The 18,199-nt window shown below is 42.7% G+C and overlaps 3 protein-coding genes across 6 annotated transcripts in view; 2 read left to right on the forward strand and 1 right to left on the reverse strand.

Moving 5' to 3' along the window:
* LOC142885124 (cullin-3-like) overlaps nucleotides 1-5,105 on the reverse strand; it is a 7,961-nt gene extending 2,856 nt beyond the window's left edge. Inside the window, exons 1-7 of one of the 3 annotated variants that reach the window (XM_076021260.1) lie at nucleotides 4,185-5,105; nucleotides 2,137-2,334; nucleotides 1,937-2,050; nucleotides 1,463-1,623; nucleotides 1,123-1,237; nucleotides 453-681; nucleotides 63-208 (exon numbers count right to left, since the gene is read on the reverse strand). In XM_076021260.1, coding sequence (XP_075877375.1) covers nucleotides 63-208; nucleotides 453-681; nucleotides 1,123-1,237; nucleotides 1,463-1,623; nucleotides 1,937-2,050; nucleotides 2,137-2,211 — 840 coding nt within the window. In that variant the 5' untranslated portion in view covers nucleotides 2,212-2,334; nucleotides 4,185-5,105. Of the gene's footprint in view, nucleotides 1-62; nucleotides 209-452; nucleotides 682-1,122; nucleotides 1,238-1,462; nucleotides 1,624-1,936; nucleotides 2,051-2,136; nucleotides 2,335-3,706; nucleotides 3,910-4,184 lie in introns of those variants that run through there. The other 2 variants (XM_076021258.1, XM_076021259.1) reach the window with 2 other exon arrangements.
* On the forward strand, nucleotides 4,047-12,771 carry LOC142884294 (eukaryotic translation initiation factor 4 gamma 1-like). Its single transcript, XM_076019805.1, has 24 exons — nucleotides 4,047-4,299; nucleotides 4,658-4,786; nucleotides 5,184-5,277; nucleotides 5,576-5,721; nucleotides 6,486-6,581; nucleotides 6,692-7,394; nucleotides 7,508-7,596; nucleotides 7,684-7,837; nucleotides 7,970-8,103; nucleotides 8,180-8,299; nucleotides 8,426-8,812; nucleotides 8,981-9,112; nucleotides 9,190-9,426; nucleotides 9,528-9,632; nucleotides 9,807-10,067; nucleotides 10,266-10,386; nucleotides 10,473-10,572; nucleotides 10,676-10,956; nucleotides 11,062-11,180; nucleotides 11,305-11,477; nucleotides 11,566-11,691; nucleotides 12,018-12,099; nucleotides 12,245-12,343; nucleotides 12,492-12,771. Exons 1-24 carry the CDS (start codon nucleotides 4,273-4,275, stop codon nucleotides 12,546-12,548), a joined length of 3,972 nt encoding a protein of 1,323 aa, XP_075875920.1. The 5' UTR covers nucleotides 4,047-4,272; the 3' UTR covers nucleotides 12,549-12,771.
* Nucleotides 12,772-13,176: 405 nt separating this feature from the next.
* Nucleotides 13,177-18,147, forward strand: ap1s3b (adaptor related protein complex 1 subunit sigma 3b). Of its 2 annotated transcripts, XM_076021283.1 has the most exons (6): nucleotides 13,177-13,350; nucleotides 14,928-15,106; nucleotides 15,244-15,352; nucleotides 15,461-15,598; nucleotides 16,879-16,940; nucleotides 17,119-18,147. In XM_076021283.1, exons 1-5 carry the CDS (start codon nucleotides 13,348-13,350, stop codon nucleotides 16,918-16,920), a joined length of 471 nt encoding a protein of 156 aa, XP_075877398.1. In that variant the 5' UTR covers nucleotides 13,177-13,347; the 3' UTR covers nucleotides 16,921-16,940; nucleotides 17,119-18,147. The 2 variants fall into 2 exon arrangements, with proteins under 2 accessions (XP_075877398.1, XP_075877399.1); XM_076021284.1 differs by lacking the exon at nucleotides 16,879-16,940 and having other exon boundaries at nucleotides 13,183-13,350.
* The last annotated feature ends 52 nt before the right edge of the window (nucleotides 18,148-18,199 follow it).

Raw genomic sequence — 18,199 nt, forward strand, 5'->3', positions numbered from 1 at the left:
AAATGAAAAAGATTTCTGAGTGAATCTCCTCCACTGTGTGCTTGGGTGCATAAAATTCCCACCTGGACATATTCCACTGGGTTCCTGTCCTCTCCTGCTTCTGACACCAGGGCTCTGCCTTGCTCCCTCAGGTATAAACTCATACAATCGCACATTATTTGTGGGCCATTTGGAACTGGACCGAAGAGCTTGAACATGCGTGCCAAGTCTGACAGAGACACATGGTGAGAATTAATAAAACCAAGCCTTTTGGGGGAAACGGCATGGAATCCTTTATATGCAATATTTTAATAAAAATGTATTCTGCAAAACAGAACACCTACCAATAATGTGTCTGTAACCTTAACTTTACTTATTTTTCTTGCAGCATGTTTTTGGAAAACAAACGGCTCAACAAAAAAAAAAATCAGCTGTCAAGTCATAATGATCACTCCCCCCCAAAAACCTTTTACCTTCTGTGCTGTCTGTCTTGAGCATGTGAATGAGACCAGAGTTCTCGATCTCCACAATAGTCTTCATGTGTTTGGAGATGAGCTCCCTTTCCATCACCTTGATGATGGACTCCTCAGTGGATTTGTCCAGGCAGTGAAGGGCCCGCCCGATCTCTTCGTTTATTCTGGCCTCCACCTTATTGATGTAGACGCAGGCACTGTTCTCTGCCAGGAACATCTGGCTCTCAATCTGCAAAGGGCAAAGACCTTGTATTTCTTGATGCGTTAAAGGTCGAGTATTTAAAAATGTTAATGAAGCTTGGTATTTAAGGAAGCCCGCCTGTCAAATGGTTTCATATTTAGGGCACTGTCAGGCAGGTTTCCTTAAATACTGGGCGTAATGAAAAAATGGCGGCGCAAGATGGCTAACAAGCAGCATGACCCTCGATTTATTTCTATTCTTATATACAGTATATACAGGATATATACATATATATATATATACATATATATGACAACCAGTCTTGGGGGGAGGGGGTGCAAATTACTTTTATTTTCCAAATATATACTTTTATTAATGTATTTATGGGCAGCATGTTAAGCTCTTTCAATATAAAAATCTTCAATCAAGCCAAATTTTACACACTCAACCTTTAGAGAGTGTGAAACACACAATCAACCACAGTCTGACCTGAAAGAATTCTGCTGACATATCTAAGAACGGGTCTTCAAAATCTTCCTCGTAGACGGCCCGATCGTTCAGGCCAAGGATCATAAGCATCTGGCAGGCATTTCTAATGGCTGACCTAGGGACAACAGAAAAATAAAAATACCTTTTAGCCGTTATGTATGACTGGTAGTTTGGTTTTCGAGTCAACCTTGTATCATGAATCGAATCACTCTGTACATACATTGCATACATACAAACATACAATGTTTCGACAGGACTGCAGCCTGCACTGTCACAAGAGTGGGTCAATCTTCCATACAAGAAGTCATAGAAAAAGTCAAAGTATTTTATCCCTGTGTACCTTTCTATGACATCTCCTCTTCTCTCGCATGCAATCATGTCCAGCAATGTGTGTCGCAAGTGTATTTGAATGCATTCGAATCGCACCACCAGGTCCCTGAATATGATGAGGCCAAGGTTGTAAACATTTTCCAAGTTGTTTTGCTGAACATACACCCGGTCCTGGTGCACAAGAGAGAATGCTTGTCAAGGAACATGTTGTGACATTAATTTAAATATAATTTGGTTCCTGATAAAAGTAAAATGGACAGTAACATTTTGTCTTGTTCAGTGAGTTGGAAACTGCTGCTTATGAAATTCAGAAGAACAAAACTGTAGTGGCTTTAGGGGAAGTGGGGGAAATATAAAGAAACCAGGATTAGTGATTAAAAAAATTAAACTCCACACCAAACAGCAGGAGCAGTCACAATACAGCAATCCATATACAAACGCAAAAAGCTGATTTGGGCAAAGTAGATAACGTAAGAGCACCAACCATGTACATGAGGATGTCTCTGATCATGACCATGGCAGTCTGGTGGTCAATCCAGGCTAGATTCAGTGTGTGCAGGAAATTGTTATTTAAAGAGTTCATGACATCAACCCGTACCTGAAGATAACCAAACAGTACACAGATTACTTTTGCACAAAATTATGCAGATAAAGATACAAACAAAGAAGTCAATGATTCTTTACTTTGGTGATGAGGTGCTCAGTGATGATCTCCCTCAGACCCGAGTAGAGTTTCTCTCCATGTTTGCAGATCACCATGGTGTAGGCACTCCTGTAAAGCTCCTCAAAGCTCAGCAGGCTGTTGTTCTTATTCTGAATGGTCTGGAAGGCATTTTTAAGGATCTCCCAGATGCAGTCTGCATTCCTCTCATCAAGTGTAATCTGGCAAAGACAAAAATGCGCTGACTTCAGGGATGCAGTTGTGCAAGCGCTCAAGGACAATAGTCGGGCAGTTTTCCATTGCTCATTTGCTGCCGGTATCGGTACAGTATTCGATACAGATCCAATACCGATTCTTTGTGCAAATACTCCTAATGTGCATAAAATCACAAGACAAAACAAATGATGGGGCGACCCTACACTGAATTATTCATCTTATTTAGACTCAACTCTGTATCAAGACTCTCCATAGCAGTAGACATTTTTTTTTTAAATTGTTTTATAGGTATAGCAGAGGCAATGAGTGAATTAAATAAAACAATCATTGCACAGGTTTATTTTAGCAGCTAAAGCAAATTAGAATGATTGTCAGTAATATTAGATACATTTTAGATAAAATGTTGTTTTTTTAATCCATCCTATCAAATATATATTTTTCAAATTTCCCCATGGCCTCTTTTAGAAGTTGCACTACATAACTTTATGACATTTTTTCCAAGTAATCCAATCCAATTTTTGCTTATGTGAGATTTTAGTGATACACATTAGCCGAACTCATGTACTTTTACTCATGTATTTTATTAAGTATTTTATTCCGTGACTCATATTAAAAACACATTTATTCATTTGAACAACTCCAACGGCAACAGTGCTAAGCACATTTTCTCCCTCAGCACCCACGGGTGGTTCCTGCCTGCAGCATTACGCATCAGGCGGAAGAAAAAGCAGTCAACAACATATCGTTTCAACAAGATCTCAGTCGTTCAGTTACTTTTCACCGTGTTATTAACTATACTTATATTAATTATACACATTACCTAGCATGACTGAAGTATCATAAGTGTCAGTATTGTAGTATCTGAACCCGCTGCTGCCTTCCTATGCATGTGACACCATTTGATACATGGCAGGATGTGAACTCGCAGCTGCCTTCCTCCCAGAAAGGGGAATTATTGTTCATGTATGGTTTTGTTATTATCACTGTTATCAGATTAAACCAGATGGCCATTAGGGGTGTAACTATGAATGCATACATCCCTCCATATCCTGGATCTTCCTCCTCTGCTTGTTGGGAGGTATAAAAGGTGATGCGAACAAAGCATCATTGGAGTTGCTCACATCTGGCCCAGAGACATCCCCAGGCTTTCCCATGGTGCCTGTCTGACTCTTGACTTCTTTGAAATAAACCAGTTTTTATCCAACTAAGTCTGTGTCAGTGAAGACTCCTTCAACATCTACATCACCTGAATCCACCAGAAGAATTCACCACAGTATTTTGATGTGAGAATCGATTTCAGAGCATAAAGATCTGGTACTGGCGGTATTGGAATATCGATCCGCACATCGCTCGTTCAAAGGCGCACATGAGACTCACGGAAACCGGTCGCATCCTCATCCTGCTGTCCTTCTTAGCACCACCTTGGGTGCTGAACATAATAAGTTAAAGTGACGCTGTCTGTTGACTTTAGGGACATAACAGAGGGCTCAAAAAGCACAAAACATCTCACGAGAGCAATTTCTCTCCGCTGCCAGGTGCATTGTGCGGGTGCGGGGGATAGGGAAAACACCACTCTGTCTTTTAACAGTGGTCACACCAGCGACCATCTTTGGGGGCCTTTGCCTTTTTCTTAGAACCATGTCTTTGAAGTGACGAACGTTCCTTTAATCTCCCGCAAATCGAAGATCACAATCGGTCCATCTGTATAAGGTATATGCGCGTGGGATGCCGTGTCGGAATTCTGACTTTCTCTCAGAAACGTTGTCGCACTTCTGGGTTAAAGTCAGAATCCTTAGCTCCGAGTCGGGATCCTGACGAAAACGTTAGGATTCGGAAATGTGCGCTTCATTCTTACTTCAAATCCGCATCCGCCGAGGATTCCCCATCTCCTCCGCCCCCCGAGCGTAGCCCCCGATCTTTGCCTCAGCTGTTGGGAGATTCAGATGACGATGCCGTATCGTTTCTCCAAGGTAACTCCTTGTCCGTACCAGTACTGACCCCCCCCCCAAAAAAACCCACCACATCGTGGCTCGCAAACGAGCCGTTATCAAGCTTGCTTAATGATTTCAAGCCGTTAAACAAGCCCCTCATCTTAGACTTTTTGCTTTCTGTATGTGAAAAGATGAACTTACCCTGCATTTGCTGGCAAGTGTGCCAGGAAACTCTGATACAGCCCCCCCCCCCCCAAAAAAAAAAAAAAACAAAAACAAACAACAAAACAAAACAATGCTGCTGCATTAAATCAGATGGGTTAGACAATGATGACAACACTATGACAGATCACCACGTGAGTTTGCTCTTAAAGTCATCACTCTCCCTCTTGTTCAGGCGAGAGGCGGCCCTCGGCCAGTCAGACCCCCTCATTTCTATCCACCCAGGTCCCAGATGATGATGATATCCCACCAACAGCTGTCCTTTGCTGCCTCCTCACAGGGCTACTTCATCCCTGCAGGGCAGGTAATTTCACTGTGGCAATCGCCGATCTCACCTTCAAACCTCACTCACGTCTTGTGCACACACTACGACTCGGTGTACTTTCAAGCATGTGAGTCATGTTGACGGGATCGCCCATTAGAGAAAGACTTCAGTTTGCGTCAGTATCTCAGAGTTGAAGAGACTTATTCTAATTCTGCGTAAACCTACTGCCAAGAAAGCTTAGTTCTTGGGTTAAAGTCATTCTGTTGATAAAACATTTATTGTTTGTTTGTTTTTCTAAACACATGGAATCAAGCCATGGCCGACAACACTAAACTTCTCACAATCACTTATGACATGTTGTCAAAGTATGGTGTCAAAGAATTAGCTGTAGCTATAAACCATCCTGCGCTTTAATTCAGATTTCTTTTTCCCTCAGTACCGCACCGCATATATCTCTCCTAGTCAGCAGTATCCTGTAATCAGTGGGTCAGCAGGCTTCTATCCAGGAGCATCTGAATACCCTGCATATGGTAAGACGGATAAATCATTATTTTAATTAAATAAATTAATTAAATATTTTAAAGAGTTACAATCCAAGCAGACATGTTATCATTACGTTTTATACCACTTAACACCAAGTTGTAGATTAATTATTTGTTTTCTTTAACTTTATTTAAATTGCACTTACACACCTGTATTTGGAAAATACACTTTTTCCCAATGAAAAGCACAAAATTCAACCAGGAGACACCCAGGTATGAAGGAGAACCCTGTGCCTTCACAAAAACCAAATGCTATTTTAAATCTTTTGTTTTAAACCACCGGCAGGAGGATACTATCCAGGTCAGCCAGCGTACACCACATCTGTCCAGCCTGTTGTAATGAACGTCGGTCGGCATCGGCAACAAAGCCCACCTCCTCCTCAACAGCTACTGGCACATTCATACAACCCCCTAAGGGCAGAACGCAAACAGGTAGCGTCTCAAAGCAAAAAGGTTTACGACCCCACACTTTACATATTTGCCATCAACACCTTTTAAAGTTCTAGTATTTGTCAACATTGTGGTGACTGCCAGCAGTGACTGGACTGTAACTTACCGCTGGTCACATGGTCATGTGTTGTCGGAATTTAAAAGCAGTGGCTCTCAAAGTGAGTGACGGCAGGCAAAGGGTGCTGTTAAGTGATTAAATAAGCAATTGTATTTTTCCTAAGTCACTCAAATTATAATATTATCTATGTATTATTAACTGTGAAGTACAAAGTCATATTCAGACATTCGTGAACTCACCAAGGTGAATTGTCACAAGTATTCCTTTCTACAGTCTCAGAGAAAATAAATAGACCTGGTAAATGTGCATCTATACTACGATTAGTTTGATGAGTTATTTGAAGTTACATGCTGGATTTTTTTTCCCTACATCATAAGGCAGGAGCAAGCTGAGTCAAAATTAAGACTTTACTTTAGGGGTGTCAGAGATGGTAACTGGTAAATGGACTGCACTTATATAGCACTTTCCAGCACCTTCATGGTACCCCAAAGTGCTTTACAATGGCCTCTCATTCACACATTCATACACCAATGGGTGGCTGCTTCCATGTAAAAACGCTGATTTGAACTGCCAACCCTTTCATCATCAATTTGCAGATGAAAAAAAAATATATAGAAGTGCCTTGGGCCAAAAAAGTTTGAGAACCACCGACTTAGAGAACACTCACTCTGTCTCTGTCACTTGGCAGATAAGAATACGGGACCCAAATCAGGGTGGGCGTGACATCACAGATGAGATCCTGTCAGGTGTAATGTGGTCCACCACGCCTTCCACTCCGGCACAGGTGGGGATGCTTTGAAACAAACTGGTTTCTGATAAACTGTTTTTGAATGAAGGTGAAATCGTAGAACTGATCTGTCAAAGAATGGTTGTCTTCTGTTCTTATATCTACAGTCCTTCGTAGAGAGAGCATGTCCTGCACAGCCCAGTGGTAAAGTAACGCAACATGGAAATGATCAACTTCACGTCGGCAAAGACGCTGCATCACTTCCAGCCGACGCAGAAGCTGTCGGGGAAGCTGGCCAGGAACTTAGCCTAATTCTCCCGTCTGTTGCTGCTAGTGAGGTGAAGTCCCTCACTGCACAATGCGAGCAGTTCTCCCACTCTTACATTTCCCTGCCAGCTTTTGACACATCCTTACTTGACAATGAGGGTTACGCAGTTGATACTCCTGATGGCCCTCTTGCATCGCACTCACTGCACGAGGCGGTGGTCAAAACGGAGGAACGAATGGAGTTTGCTCTGGCTGCTAGGCCACCAGAAAAGCAAGACGAGAAAATAGAGGAGCGAGCAAGCACAGCAACCAAACCTTGTCAGCCTCCTCCCCCTGAACCCGAACCTGCTCAGCTAGAGACCTGGTGTGGAAATACCCTGATTTCTGAATGTGAACCTGTGGGCACGCAGGCTGAAACTGTCAAGCATCATCTCTCCAATGGCCTTCATCAGGACCTTATTGAAGAAAGGGCACCTTCATACCCTCCTTCCCTAAACATTACTGTGGAGACTACAACTTTGGTGGAAACAACTATCCCAGCCCAGGAGAGAAATAAGGAGAAAAGGGACTACTATATGTCGGAAAATGCTAATACAATACAAGGTAGGCCAAGGCTATTTCTCCTTTGCATTTATGTTTGTTACTTGGACTAAAAAAAATCATGTGGACCAGCCACATGATTTATTTATTATGCACATTTCATCCCCTCCTCCAAGCTGCCACATTTGTACAAAAGAGAAAGAGGAACATGAAGGATCTGAACAAGAGGGAAGCCATGGGAGACCTTCTGGATGCCTTCATAGAGGTGCGCATCAATCCACAGCATCTTCAGTTTCAGAAGAATCCAAAAATAAGAGTAGAAGGTAATTATCTGCACTTTGGGAATTGGCAGCAGGAGCAAGGCAGCAAGCCCCCCTCAAAGCACTGGTCCTCTCGAGGAAACCTCGTCCCTGATCCGGCGAGGGTTGCGCATGAGCCATGGGTACAGAAAGAGGACGAGCAAAATATAGAGCCTAACAGCGCCAATGTCATACCTCGCCCAAATGGTATGATTTAGAGATACCAAACAAAATCAAAATCTCCCATGAACCTTAAGACCCCCTTTCATCTGCATCCATCAATGGCACAAAGCTGTACTTGATATTGAGCTTGACTTTTTTTCTTTCACATGTCTCCAGAGCAACAGGAGCAACTGGACCCGGTGGAGAAGAAGCTATACAAGAGGGAGTTTCTTCTAAGTTTGCAGTTCATAAGCCCCAGTCTGAAAAAACCTAACGGCTTACCTCGCATCTGCGGGGTGGTCTTGGAGAAGGTTGGAGGTTTTTCACAAGCATTTCTGAACGACATGATGTTTCAATTTCACTAAAGTTTTTGACTTTTGACTCCAGGTTAATAAAACTCCCCTCCAGCATGCCGACTCAGCTCGACCAATCAGTGTTTGTCCTGACTTTACTCCCCTATATTTGGGGAACTTTGGAGGCAGATCAATGGGAGGACCACGTGGCCTGGTTAGTCATTTCTCCTTCTTTTACTTCCAGTTGCCACAAAACATAAATTACTGCTCTTATTTTAGATCATGACTCGTAGTAAGTGAAAATGGAAATCCATATCAATATGCATGGCCCTTCATTTAGCCACCCTGGCCACGCTGCACGCAGCAGGGTCAAAGTAATGAGCCCAGGAAAATCATCTGCAGCTTGTCTCTCAACGGCAACGTGCAACTCAACAAGGCCAAGAAGGCCTGGAAGCCGTCGCCAAAGAAACCCACCAGCGGTCACGGTGAAATGGAAGCCGAAGATGATCCGGAACAGGTCAAGAATCAACAGCTTTTAAAGCGTCTCCGAAGCATCCTCAACAAGCTGACCCCTGAGAAGTTCCAGGAGCTCACGAAGCAGGTCAAGGAGCTGACCATAGACACAGAGGAGAGACTGAAAGGAGTCATTGACCTGATCTTTGAGAAGGCCATATTAGAGCCCAACTTCTGCGTGGCCTATGCCAACATGTGTCGCTCTCTCAGGGGGGTAAGTTGTCCACTGGTTTTTGAACTTTGCACAAGCATTTGTCGAAGATGGCTGAGGATTTCTGCCACAGTACTGGGCCAGAAAGATTAAACATTGCATTCTCTTATATAAATGCATTTCTGTCCCACTTATCTTTTTTTTTTTTTATCTCTGTATTTCCTTCTCAAGTTGAAACTCCCAACCTCTGAGAAGTCTAATTTCGGCAAACTGTTGCTCAACCGCTGCCAGAAAGAATTTGAAAAGGTCCAAGATGATGAAATCCTCGAAAAAAAGCAAAAAGAGTTGCAGGCCATTAAAGATGTAAGAACTAGGAAGGTGCATGTTTGGATGAAATGCAGGACCTCCTGCACTAGATTCACTTGTACCTGCCATCGCAGGATGTGGAGCGTGAGCGCTTGATGGTAGAGTTGGACGAGGCCAAGGATAAGGCACGTCGCCGTTCGCTGGGGAACATCAGGTTCATTGGCGAGCTGTTCAACCTGAAGATGCTTACACTGCCTATCATGCACGACTGCGTGATGAAGCTGCTGAAGGAACGTGACGAAGAGTCGATGGAGTGTCTGTGTATGCTGCTGTCCACGAGTGGCAGGAATCTCGACTTGAAGAAGGCCAAGGTAAAATTTTTCTGTGGCTTACAAAGAAGGCAGGGCTTTGAAATATCTACTAGAAAAGTTAGAGATATGACTCCTAAAAGCCAGTCCCCGCTCTCAATCAGCCTCACGTGGATCAGTACTTCTATCAGATGGAAAAAATCATCAAAGAGGGAAAAACTTCATCTAGAATCCGTTTCATGCTGCAAGACATCATGGACCTCAGAAAGGTGACTTTTGACACTTTATGGCAAGTAGATGAATTGTTTTCATAAACTTTTCTTTTAGAACTAGTAATTTTCTCTCTGTGTAGAATATATTCCTCAAGGTTGAATGATTCATTATCTTTACATCTGTTATTTTAACCATCCAACACTGTGGTGTATTAATCTGTTGATCCGCAGAATAACTGGGTGCCTCGAAGAGGAGACCAGGGTCCCAAGACAATTGAGCAGATTCACAAGGAGGCGAAGATGGAGGAGCAGAGGGAGCAGATCATGGTCCAACAACAGCTTATGTCTAAAAAAGAAACTGTCAGCAGACTGGGAGGAGACATGTGTGGCAGAGGCCTTCGCACACTTGGAGGTAACAGGATTCCTCAGCCGCAGGATGAGGTTCCGAACACAATCACCAGAAACAGACCTGTTGACGCTGTGCGCTCAAAGGTAAACATCCTGTGTCACATTCAAGTTCACATGGCCTTGTGATGTTCTGTTTTTTAGTCGTGTGGGTTCATTCAATGCACAGATAACTGAATTTAATTTAATTCATCAAATTAGTTGACTGTGACTGTTGACTGTGACCTGGTTAAAATGCATGTCAAAATGTATTTTTTGGTAATTGTTCGTTCCGCTTCCTTTTAGACCAGTGCCCTGGAATTCAACAATGTGCTATTGGCTCCAGGGGTAAAATGCATGTGGGGTAGCTGGGGCAAAGGGGGCCTGCCAGGAGGCGGCGAAGCTAAACCAGCGACTGGAGATCAAAGTAAAACAATCTGCTAAAATCAATCTAAAAATGCTGTTCTAGGTTACACTTAATGGTTCAAGTCTCCAATTTCTTCTTTTTTGAAGATTTTGGTCATTCACCAAGCAGCTCCCTCAACCCTTTCTCAGTGCTGCAACAGTCTGGCCCATCTTTATCTTCAGCCAACTCTGATCAAGTCCCTCAAAGGTATTTAGAAGATGAGGATGACAGCGACTTGTGCCGTTTCATACTTGTGACAATACTTTGATAATAACTACTGTCACCAACCATATCGTATCTCAACATCCAGCTGTGAACACGGTGGCGACAAGGACAGGGGTGATCGGAGCAGAGACCGTATTCAACGGTTCTATCACTGCAAAGGACGGCAAGGGCGCGATGAGAGGAACAGTCACAACCAATACTCCAAAAGGAGCTTAATCAGAACTTTGCAGGAGCCTGAAGAAAGGTCCCGAGACATCCTGTACTCCATAGAACCTGCGGGATCTTCTGCCTGCATGACCAAAGACCAAGAGAGGGCAAGCAATGATATAGGAAGTGGAGACAGAGGTCCCAGGCGAGATCTCATAGGTAAGACAAGTGACGTGTGTGATTTGAGTAAGTTTCCCAACGAATGACAGAATTATACAAAAAACGATTTCACTTGTGTTCCTCTCTCTTTCTTGCTCCTAACAGCAAAACACGGGTGCTTCACTACCTCTTCCTCCTTTCCAAAACCTGCCTTGACTGAACAGGAAGTAGAGAGGAAGTCAAACGCCATCATTGGAGAATATCTTCTCATCAATGACTTAAAGGTATTAACCAGTGCACCCAGAGGATTTTCTTTTTTCCAAAGAACATTTCTTAGCAGGCTTGTCAGAATACTTTCTGAAAAGACAGCCATGTGTAATGGTATATCATCTTCCTGTGGTATTGTAGGAGGCGTTACAGTGTGTTACAGAACTCAGCAGTGCCTCATTGTTATACATATTTGTACGAAATGGCACTGAGTTGACCCTTGAACACAGCACGGTTGCTCGAGAACATGTGGGACTTTTGCTACACCATCTTGTCAAGGCAGGGACGCTGCCCACAGAGCAGTACTACAAGGGGTGAGCATGCAATGTTACACCATTGTCACCATTTTTGGTAAAAGTCTTCAGTGTCTTCTGAGGGAATTTGATAACCATGTCCTTGCAGGCTGGAAGAGATCCTGGAGGCTGCGGAGGACATGGCCATAGATATACCTCATTTTTGGCTCTACCTTGCAGAGCTCATTACGCCCATGCTTCATGAAGGTGGCATCCCCATGGGACAGCTCTTCAGGTGAGCTGCAGCAAGAAAAATCCAACACGTTTTATCTTATCACATCTTAGAGAGTTTGCTTTTAAATCATACACAATTCTGAGAGGTTCTTGTGAGTCTTAGCTGGGTCTTTGGCAATGGCCACTATTAGCAAACAAAAACACTCAAACTTATATTCCCCTGCTCCATGTGCTGGTGACATGTTTGAGAGACACTTGTGCCCCGCCTCTTTGCATCGAGAGTGGAACAGACTTGAGCCTGTCCTGAGCCCTGAGTGCAGGATCGGCTATGCCAGTAGATTGTCGGATGGAGGTTTCGAGGTTAATTGCCTGTCACTGTGCCTTCAGGGAGATCTGCAAGCCTCTTGTGCCTCAGGGTCAAGCAGGCATAATACTAGTAAAGATCCTCAAGGTGCTGTGCAAGGAAATGGTACGTCTGATGTAACATTCTAGCATCTGGTGCTAACCTATACAGCTCTTGATGTATTAGACCCATCTGAGTGTGTGTGTGTGTGTGTGTGTGTGTGTGTGTGTGTGTGTGTGTGTGTGTGTGTGTGTGTGTGTGTTCCCTACAGACCCCTAAGGAGGTGGGGTCCATGTGGACAGAGGCTGGCCTGAACTGGAGTGATTTCCTACCTGAGGATCAGGACATCAACAAGTTTGTTACTGATCAGGTGAATAAACTTCAGAACTCTCAACTGTGAGGGATCATGTAATGTAATAATCTGCATACTCCCAGTTTGTTAACTATGCTTTATTTGGAATTGACTTTCTTAACACTTGAAAACTAACAAGCTCTTAATTTTTCATTGTAATATTCAGAAAGTGGACTTCACCGTGGGAGGGGAGACAAAGCCGTCTAGCTCGCTGCATCGTTGATCACAACTCACAGACGACATTCACACAGAGACCTTGACCAGACTCTGTGGTCAGACGCACTTGCTCGGGACAATGGATGGGAGTCTCTTCATTCAAATATTAAATACATGTGAAAAATGATTACCCACAACCTTGTGTCCTGGAAGAAGCGGGTATTGAAAATGGATGGATAGATGGATGAATACTGATTACCTGAGATTAATAAAATAACACATGCAGGCTATTTCATTTAATTTTTCTACGTCACTGTGGTATTTAACATATGATCTTATTTGCAAGATAAATACCCCTCTACTGTCACATTAATGAGAGTCCTTTCCAACTCGCCCACAGTGAATTTAAAACACAGAGCACAGGGCATACTGATGAGCGAGCACACCAATTGTGACAGAGCGCGCACTCGTTGCTGCCCCCCACTGACGGTGTCAGGGAATGGCACCCCTTGACAGTCAAGTGACTCCGATTCATATTCTCTTCGGGAGGTAAAAACGGGGGGGCGGGGAATCTCGCGAGTCACGTGCTCAGCTTTCACAGGTGTTGCGGGCTGCGGGTCAGCGGAGTGCGGGTCTGTCCAACGATTGGACGGCAACCAATTCTGATGGTTCGAACGTCTGACGCGTACTAACCAAAGCCACGCCCCCAGACACCGGCAGGGGCGGGGTTAAGCAAGTTTCACTGTGACCGACTGGACGGCGCAAATGATGTGTTGCCAGCAGGAGCCGCGGACGCACGGAAAGGGTTAAGTTTCCGGTCATTTCAGCGATTTAAATGCGCCCGTAACTCTTGACGCTGGGTCAAAATGGTGAGTGTGTGTTGTTTGTTTCCGTTGTGGGGTTCCCGTTTACCTGTTCCACCTGTTGCCGCACAAATTCCACCTGCGCACCACTTCCTGTATTCGCCGAGGCCTCTATACATTCACTGTTGTTATGAAACTCATTTCAGAGCAGCTGAATATAGTTGTACTGTGTTATTAGCGTGTTTCATTGATGTTACTCTATAAAAATTAAACTGGCGGTTTACCCTTTGTCGAAGTCTCAGCAAAACAGGTTTTGCCACTTCCGTCGCATTTGGTGTTAATTTGCCTATGGCGGATATTCGAGCCTGTCACAGGGCTGGAATAACCTGAATAGAAGAACTACTTACCACCCGGTTTAGTTTTGATATAATCGTTGTTTTCCCGACGCATGTTCTATATTAAACCGGGTCCCCATTTGCTAAAACCACTCCAATCCAGCATTCGTCTCCCCTTTGTCGTAGTCAATCATTCATGAGTTTAAATGGAATTTGGCCTGCCTGCGGCTACATGTTATCGACATAGTTAAACTTTTTGCTTTTTCTTGGAATATGCAAACCTTGCATTATACTCAACTGAAGTGTCAAGATATTTGCACACATTGATCTTGATAGATGGGAAGTTGGACGTTTTATGTGTACTTTTTTACTTCTGAAGGTCTGTTGCCCTTTGCCTCATGTGGAACAAACACCCTTCCATTAATGTCTTTTCAGCGTGTTAAATGTGGACAATCTGTGTGTTTTGGCAGACAGTTGCTTAAAAAAAAGGAAAAGAAGTGGGCTTCTTATTTGTAACAGGCTAGAGAGTCCATGTTGGGTAATATTTATGTATACAAGTTGATTTTATGTGTGTTGACCTCTTTAAGCTTTAATGTTTTAATGTTGGCCAAATATGAAATACTGCTGCTGCTACTACTACTACTACTACTAATAATAATAATAATAATAATAATAATAATAATAATAATAATAATAATAATGGCTTTGATTTATAATGTGCTTTTCAAGGCACAAAACAACCAATAGATCTCCATTGGAACACTCCTTCTGAGAAGACAATTGGTTTCAGCCTATACAACAACAGCTATGAAAGACGGATAAAGACACAAAGGGTAGTGTGTCGTCAGTGTGTTTCATCATTGGGGTGGTAGTGGGAATGGAATTGTTTCACACTTTGACATGGTGCCAGGTATGTTTCTACTCTATGAGAAGACCAGTGCCTGCGCTCTCCTCAAAATTAAAATGGAAATTGCCCGGCAGCATGTAGTCGACCTCCACCTCCCTGTGGTGTTTGTTCAGTGTAGTTACTCTTTAATGAGCAGCGACACCAGCAATCTAATTCTGTGACCTGTTTTTTGTGTTTGGAGGTGGGAGGTTGAGAGGGCGGAGGACATTCAGTAACGTCATCCATTGTCACTTTGTGCTTTGTGTGTGTGTGTGTGTGTGTGTGTGTGTGTGTGTGTGTGTGTGTGTGTGTGTGTGTGTGTGTGTGTGTGTGTGTGTGTGTGTTTATGCACGCGCCTGTGTTTGTTTACTACTGCGCCTGCTTCATTAGCACGATGTCTCTGCGTTGTCCCCCACTGTCAGATGCGCTTCCTGCTGCTCTTCAGTCGCCAGGGGAAACTACGCCTGCAGAAGTGGTTCACTGCCATGCCAGAGCGTGAAAAGAAGAAGATCATCAGGGACATGACCTCCATGGTGTTATCGCGCCAGCCACGTTCCTGTAACTTCCTGCACTGGAAAGACTTGAAGATTATCTACAAGAGGTAAGCATTGCCCTTAGTGTGTTTGGTAAGACCGCGTGCTCTTGTGTTGTCGGCAACAATATCTCAAGTTTCATTTAATTTACCATATAACCTTGTTTTGCACCTCAAATAACCATTATGCCACCTTTTGTCCACAGGTACGCCAGCTTGTATTTCTGCTTGGCGGTAGAGAACCAGGAGAACGAGCTCTTAGGCTTGGAGGTTATTCATCGCTACGTGGAGCTGCTTGACAAATACTTTGGCAATGTAATTCCATCTCGGGTCACTACCTGTGCAGTCACCTATAAAGCTAAGTCTAAAGAGTGTTGTTTGCCAGTTTTCTTTGCTCTTCTAATTATGAAAACCTCCCTTCAGGTGTGTGAGCTGGACTTAATCTTTAACTTTGAGAAGGCCTATTTTATCCTGGATGAGTTTCTAATGGGAGGCGAAGTGCAGGAGACTTCGAAACAGACAGTGAATCGCTGCATCGAGGCCTCAGACATGCTGCAGGAGGTGAGGCGCGCACACGATGCACTCGTGCACGATGCAACGCAGGGCAAGGCTCGTGTTTTGCCAGCATGCAATAAATGACGCACAGATCGGCGTGATTTGAAATGGTCTTGTCTTGATTACGTTCCTGTGTCTTCTTAGTTTTGCCTGGTCAGTTAATTAGCAGGGCTCTGAAATTAGGACTGATCTCTTTATTGTGAATGTTGTGCCAAGTTCCGGATTTGGTAATTATTTAGTGTGAAACAGTCAGCCTAGTAATGACTTCACTTAATTAACAGTGGTGCTGCTGAGCCTCTGGTGTGCTTTTTTCTTTTTTTCCCCTGTAGTTGACAGTTGTGTGGACATCAGCTCTTGCTCTCTCTTTGTCTGTAGATTCTTGTTTTTTGCTTCTGTCTTTCCCCCCCTCCAGATTCTGTCCTTTTGCGCTAATGTTTTTGCAAGTGACAGTCAGATTTTCCCGGGAACGCGGTGTAGAATTAGCGTTTGGCTGGTGCTTCTCTTTCTGCTTGTATGGGCTTCTGGCTCTGCGTGGTACAGTAGTAAAATGTGTGTGTGTGTGTGTGTGTGTGTGTGTGTGTGTGTGTGTGTGTGTGTGTGTGTGTGTGTGTGTGTGTGTGTGTGTGTGTGTGTGTGTGTGTGTGTGTGTGTGTGTGTGTGTGTGCTGCATTCCTTAGAGAGCACAAAAAGATGTTGAGCAGAGAAAAAGGAGACATATAGATGATGTTGCACACAATTGTAGTGCTGTAGTCTCCTTACAAAGTCTTGCTGTGTGTGCAGGCAGGAACGGCAGCCTTTCCCTGCTTCTCTGTTAAGTTCAACAGAAAAAAAAACAGTGTTGCTATTGCCATATATCAGTGGATAGAAATAGAAACAACAGCTGAAAGGCCATTAAAGACAAATGTTACAGATATAGCTGTTTTGGGTTTCTTTTTTTTTTTTTCAATTCTATAGTATTTCATCAAAAATGGTTACCAACAAAACCTTCCACCAGCAACAACACTGTGGTGTCAACCCTAAATATTCCCAGTAGCCATTGGAAAACTCATTTCTGATCACTGATTGGCCAGGGACGCAGTTGCAACACAGGTAATAGTTGAACAGCAATGTCCCTCCTGTGCTTCGACCATCTGTTTTTCTGCACTCAACATCTCAGGAATGAGGCACAGACATAACACCAGTGGTGTGTTGATCCGTTTTGGACTGACTAACACTGTTGACCTGGAGTTGGATTGTGTGCGTGCAGTGTAGCCACCCATTCATTTTGCCACTCATTATCGCTTCAGGATGACAGCAGTGATTGGGTTGAGGTGGAGCTGTTTGGATGACCTTGAATATGGACAGAAAGGTTAGATGTTTTCGTGTTAGTTGCCTGTCTTCATGTTGGTGTGCTCGGCATTTCATTGGCAGCTGATGATGTGTGAATGTATACCTTGAGGGTGTTTGTGTGTGTGTGTTCTTTTTCGTTTCTTTTTAAAGAAATCTTGAATAAACTGTTAATTGTATGTTGTGTGTTTTTTTTTCAGACAATGGAAGAATACATGAGCAAACCTGCATTTTAAACTGTAAGGAGATTAAAAAGAACACACACTTGAAGTGACAAGGAACATGAGGAGTCAGCAAAAAAAATACTGTTTGAGTCATCTGTTTTTGCATAAGAAGAAAGTCATTCACTTTTTTGCAACTTACATTTTCATAAAATAGGCTTATTTAAAGGGCTGGTGTGTTTGTTTTAGTAGCATCTATTTGTTAAAACATTTTTATATTATGTATAGACTTCATTACACATGCTGTCACCTAAACTTTACATTACTAGCATGTCGATATTCTTGATTACTATACTACTGATATGGTCACCTGCTTACAAGTGTTTGTGATTTATAATTGCTTAATGTTAGCTATTAAAAGAGGGACCTTGTATGGAAAAAAAAACATTAACAAACGTACCTGTTTATTGTTTGTTTCGTTTCATGCCAGTTGCTACCATTAAATATTACACACTGGGCCTTTGAAGAATGCTGAAGCTTGGCTGCAATGTAATGTTTATACAAATGTAGTTTCAGAATTTATGTATGTTTGTGTGTTGTTTGATGTGTCGGTATAAAGGAAAGTTTGTTTTTTTAAGTATATAAAATGGTATTTAAGTGAAATGACATTGTTTGTGAGGTTGGGGTAATAATATAATCAAAATGATGATGAAGTGATATAGGATTTAGAAGATCTCATTTATATTTAAAGCATGTGTGGATAATTGAATTGTTGATTTTAAAAAAAAAACATAATTAAAATAATATTTTGTCACTTTGTAATTTAAGTCAAAAACTCCAAAACACATTTTATTATTGCTGTTCAGATTTTTTTTCTTTTTTGTTGAACTAAAAGGTTTTGAATGAGTTTGATAACAAATGCCTTGTGTGTTCTGAATGTTTAGCCTACTAAATGTGTGTGGGTTCTTTAAAAAGAGCACTCTCTATTGTCAGTTTGAAATTAAATGCATTTTTTTATCATGTGCAATTTATGAAGTTCGAGCTTATGATTAAAAACTATATTTTCATTATTTCCTTGGACTAGTCTTTCTCATCAAGCAGAACTTTAGTGTCTGATATG

The sequence above is a fragment of the Nelusetta ayraudi genome, unplaced genomic scaffold (genome assembly GCF_046127955.1).
Source record: "Nelusetta ayraudi isolate G7.1 ecotype Tasmania unplaced genomic scaffold, CSIRO-AGI_Nayr_v1 ptg000011l, whole genome shotgun sequence".
Lineage (NCBI taxonomy): Eukaryota > Metazoa > Chordata > Actinopteri > Tetraodontiformes > Monacanthidae > Nelusetta > Nelusetta ayraudi.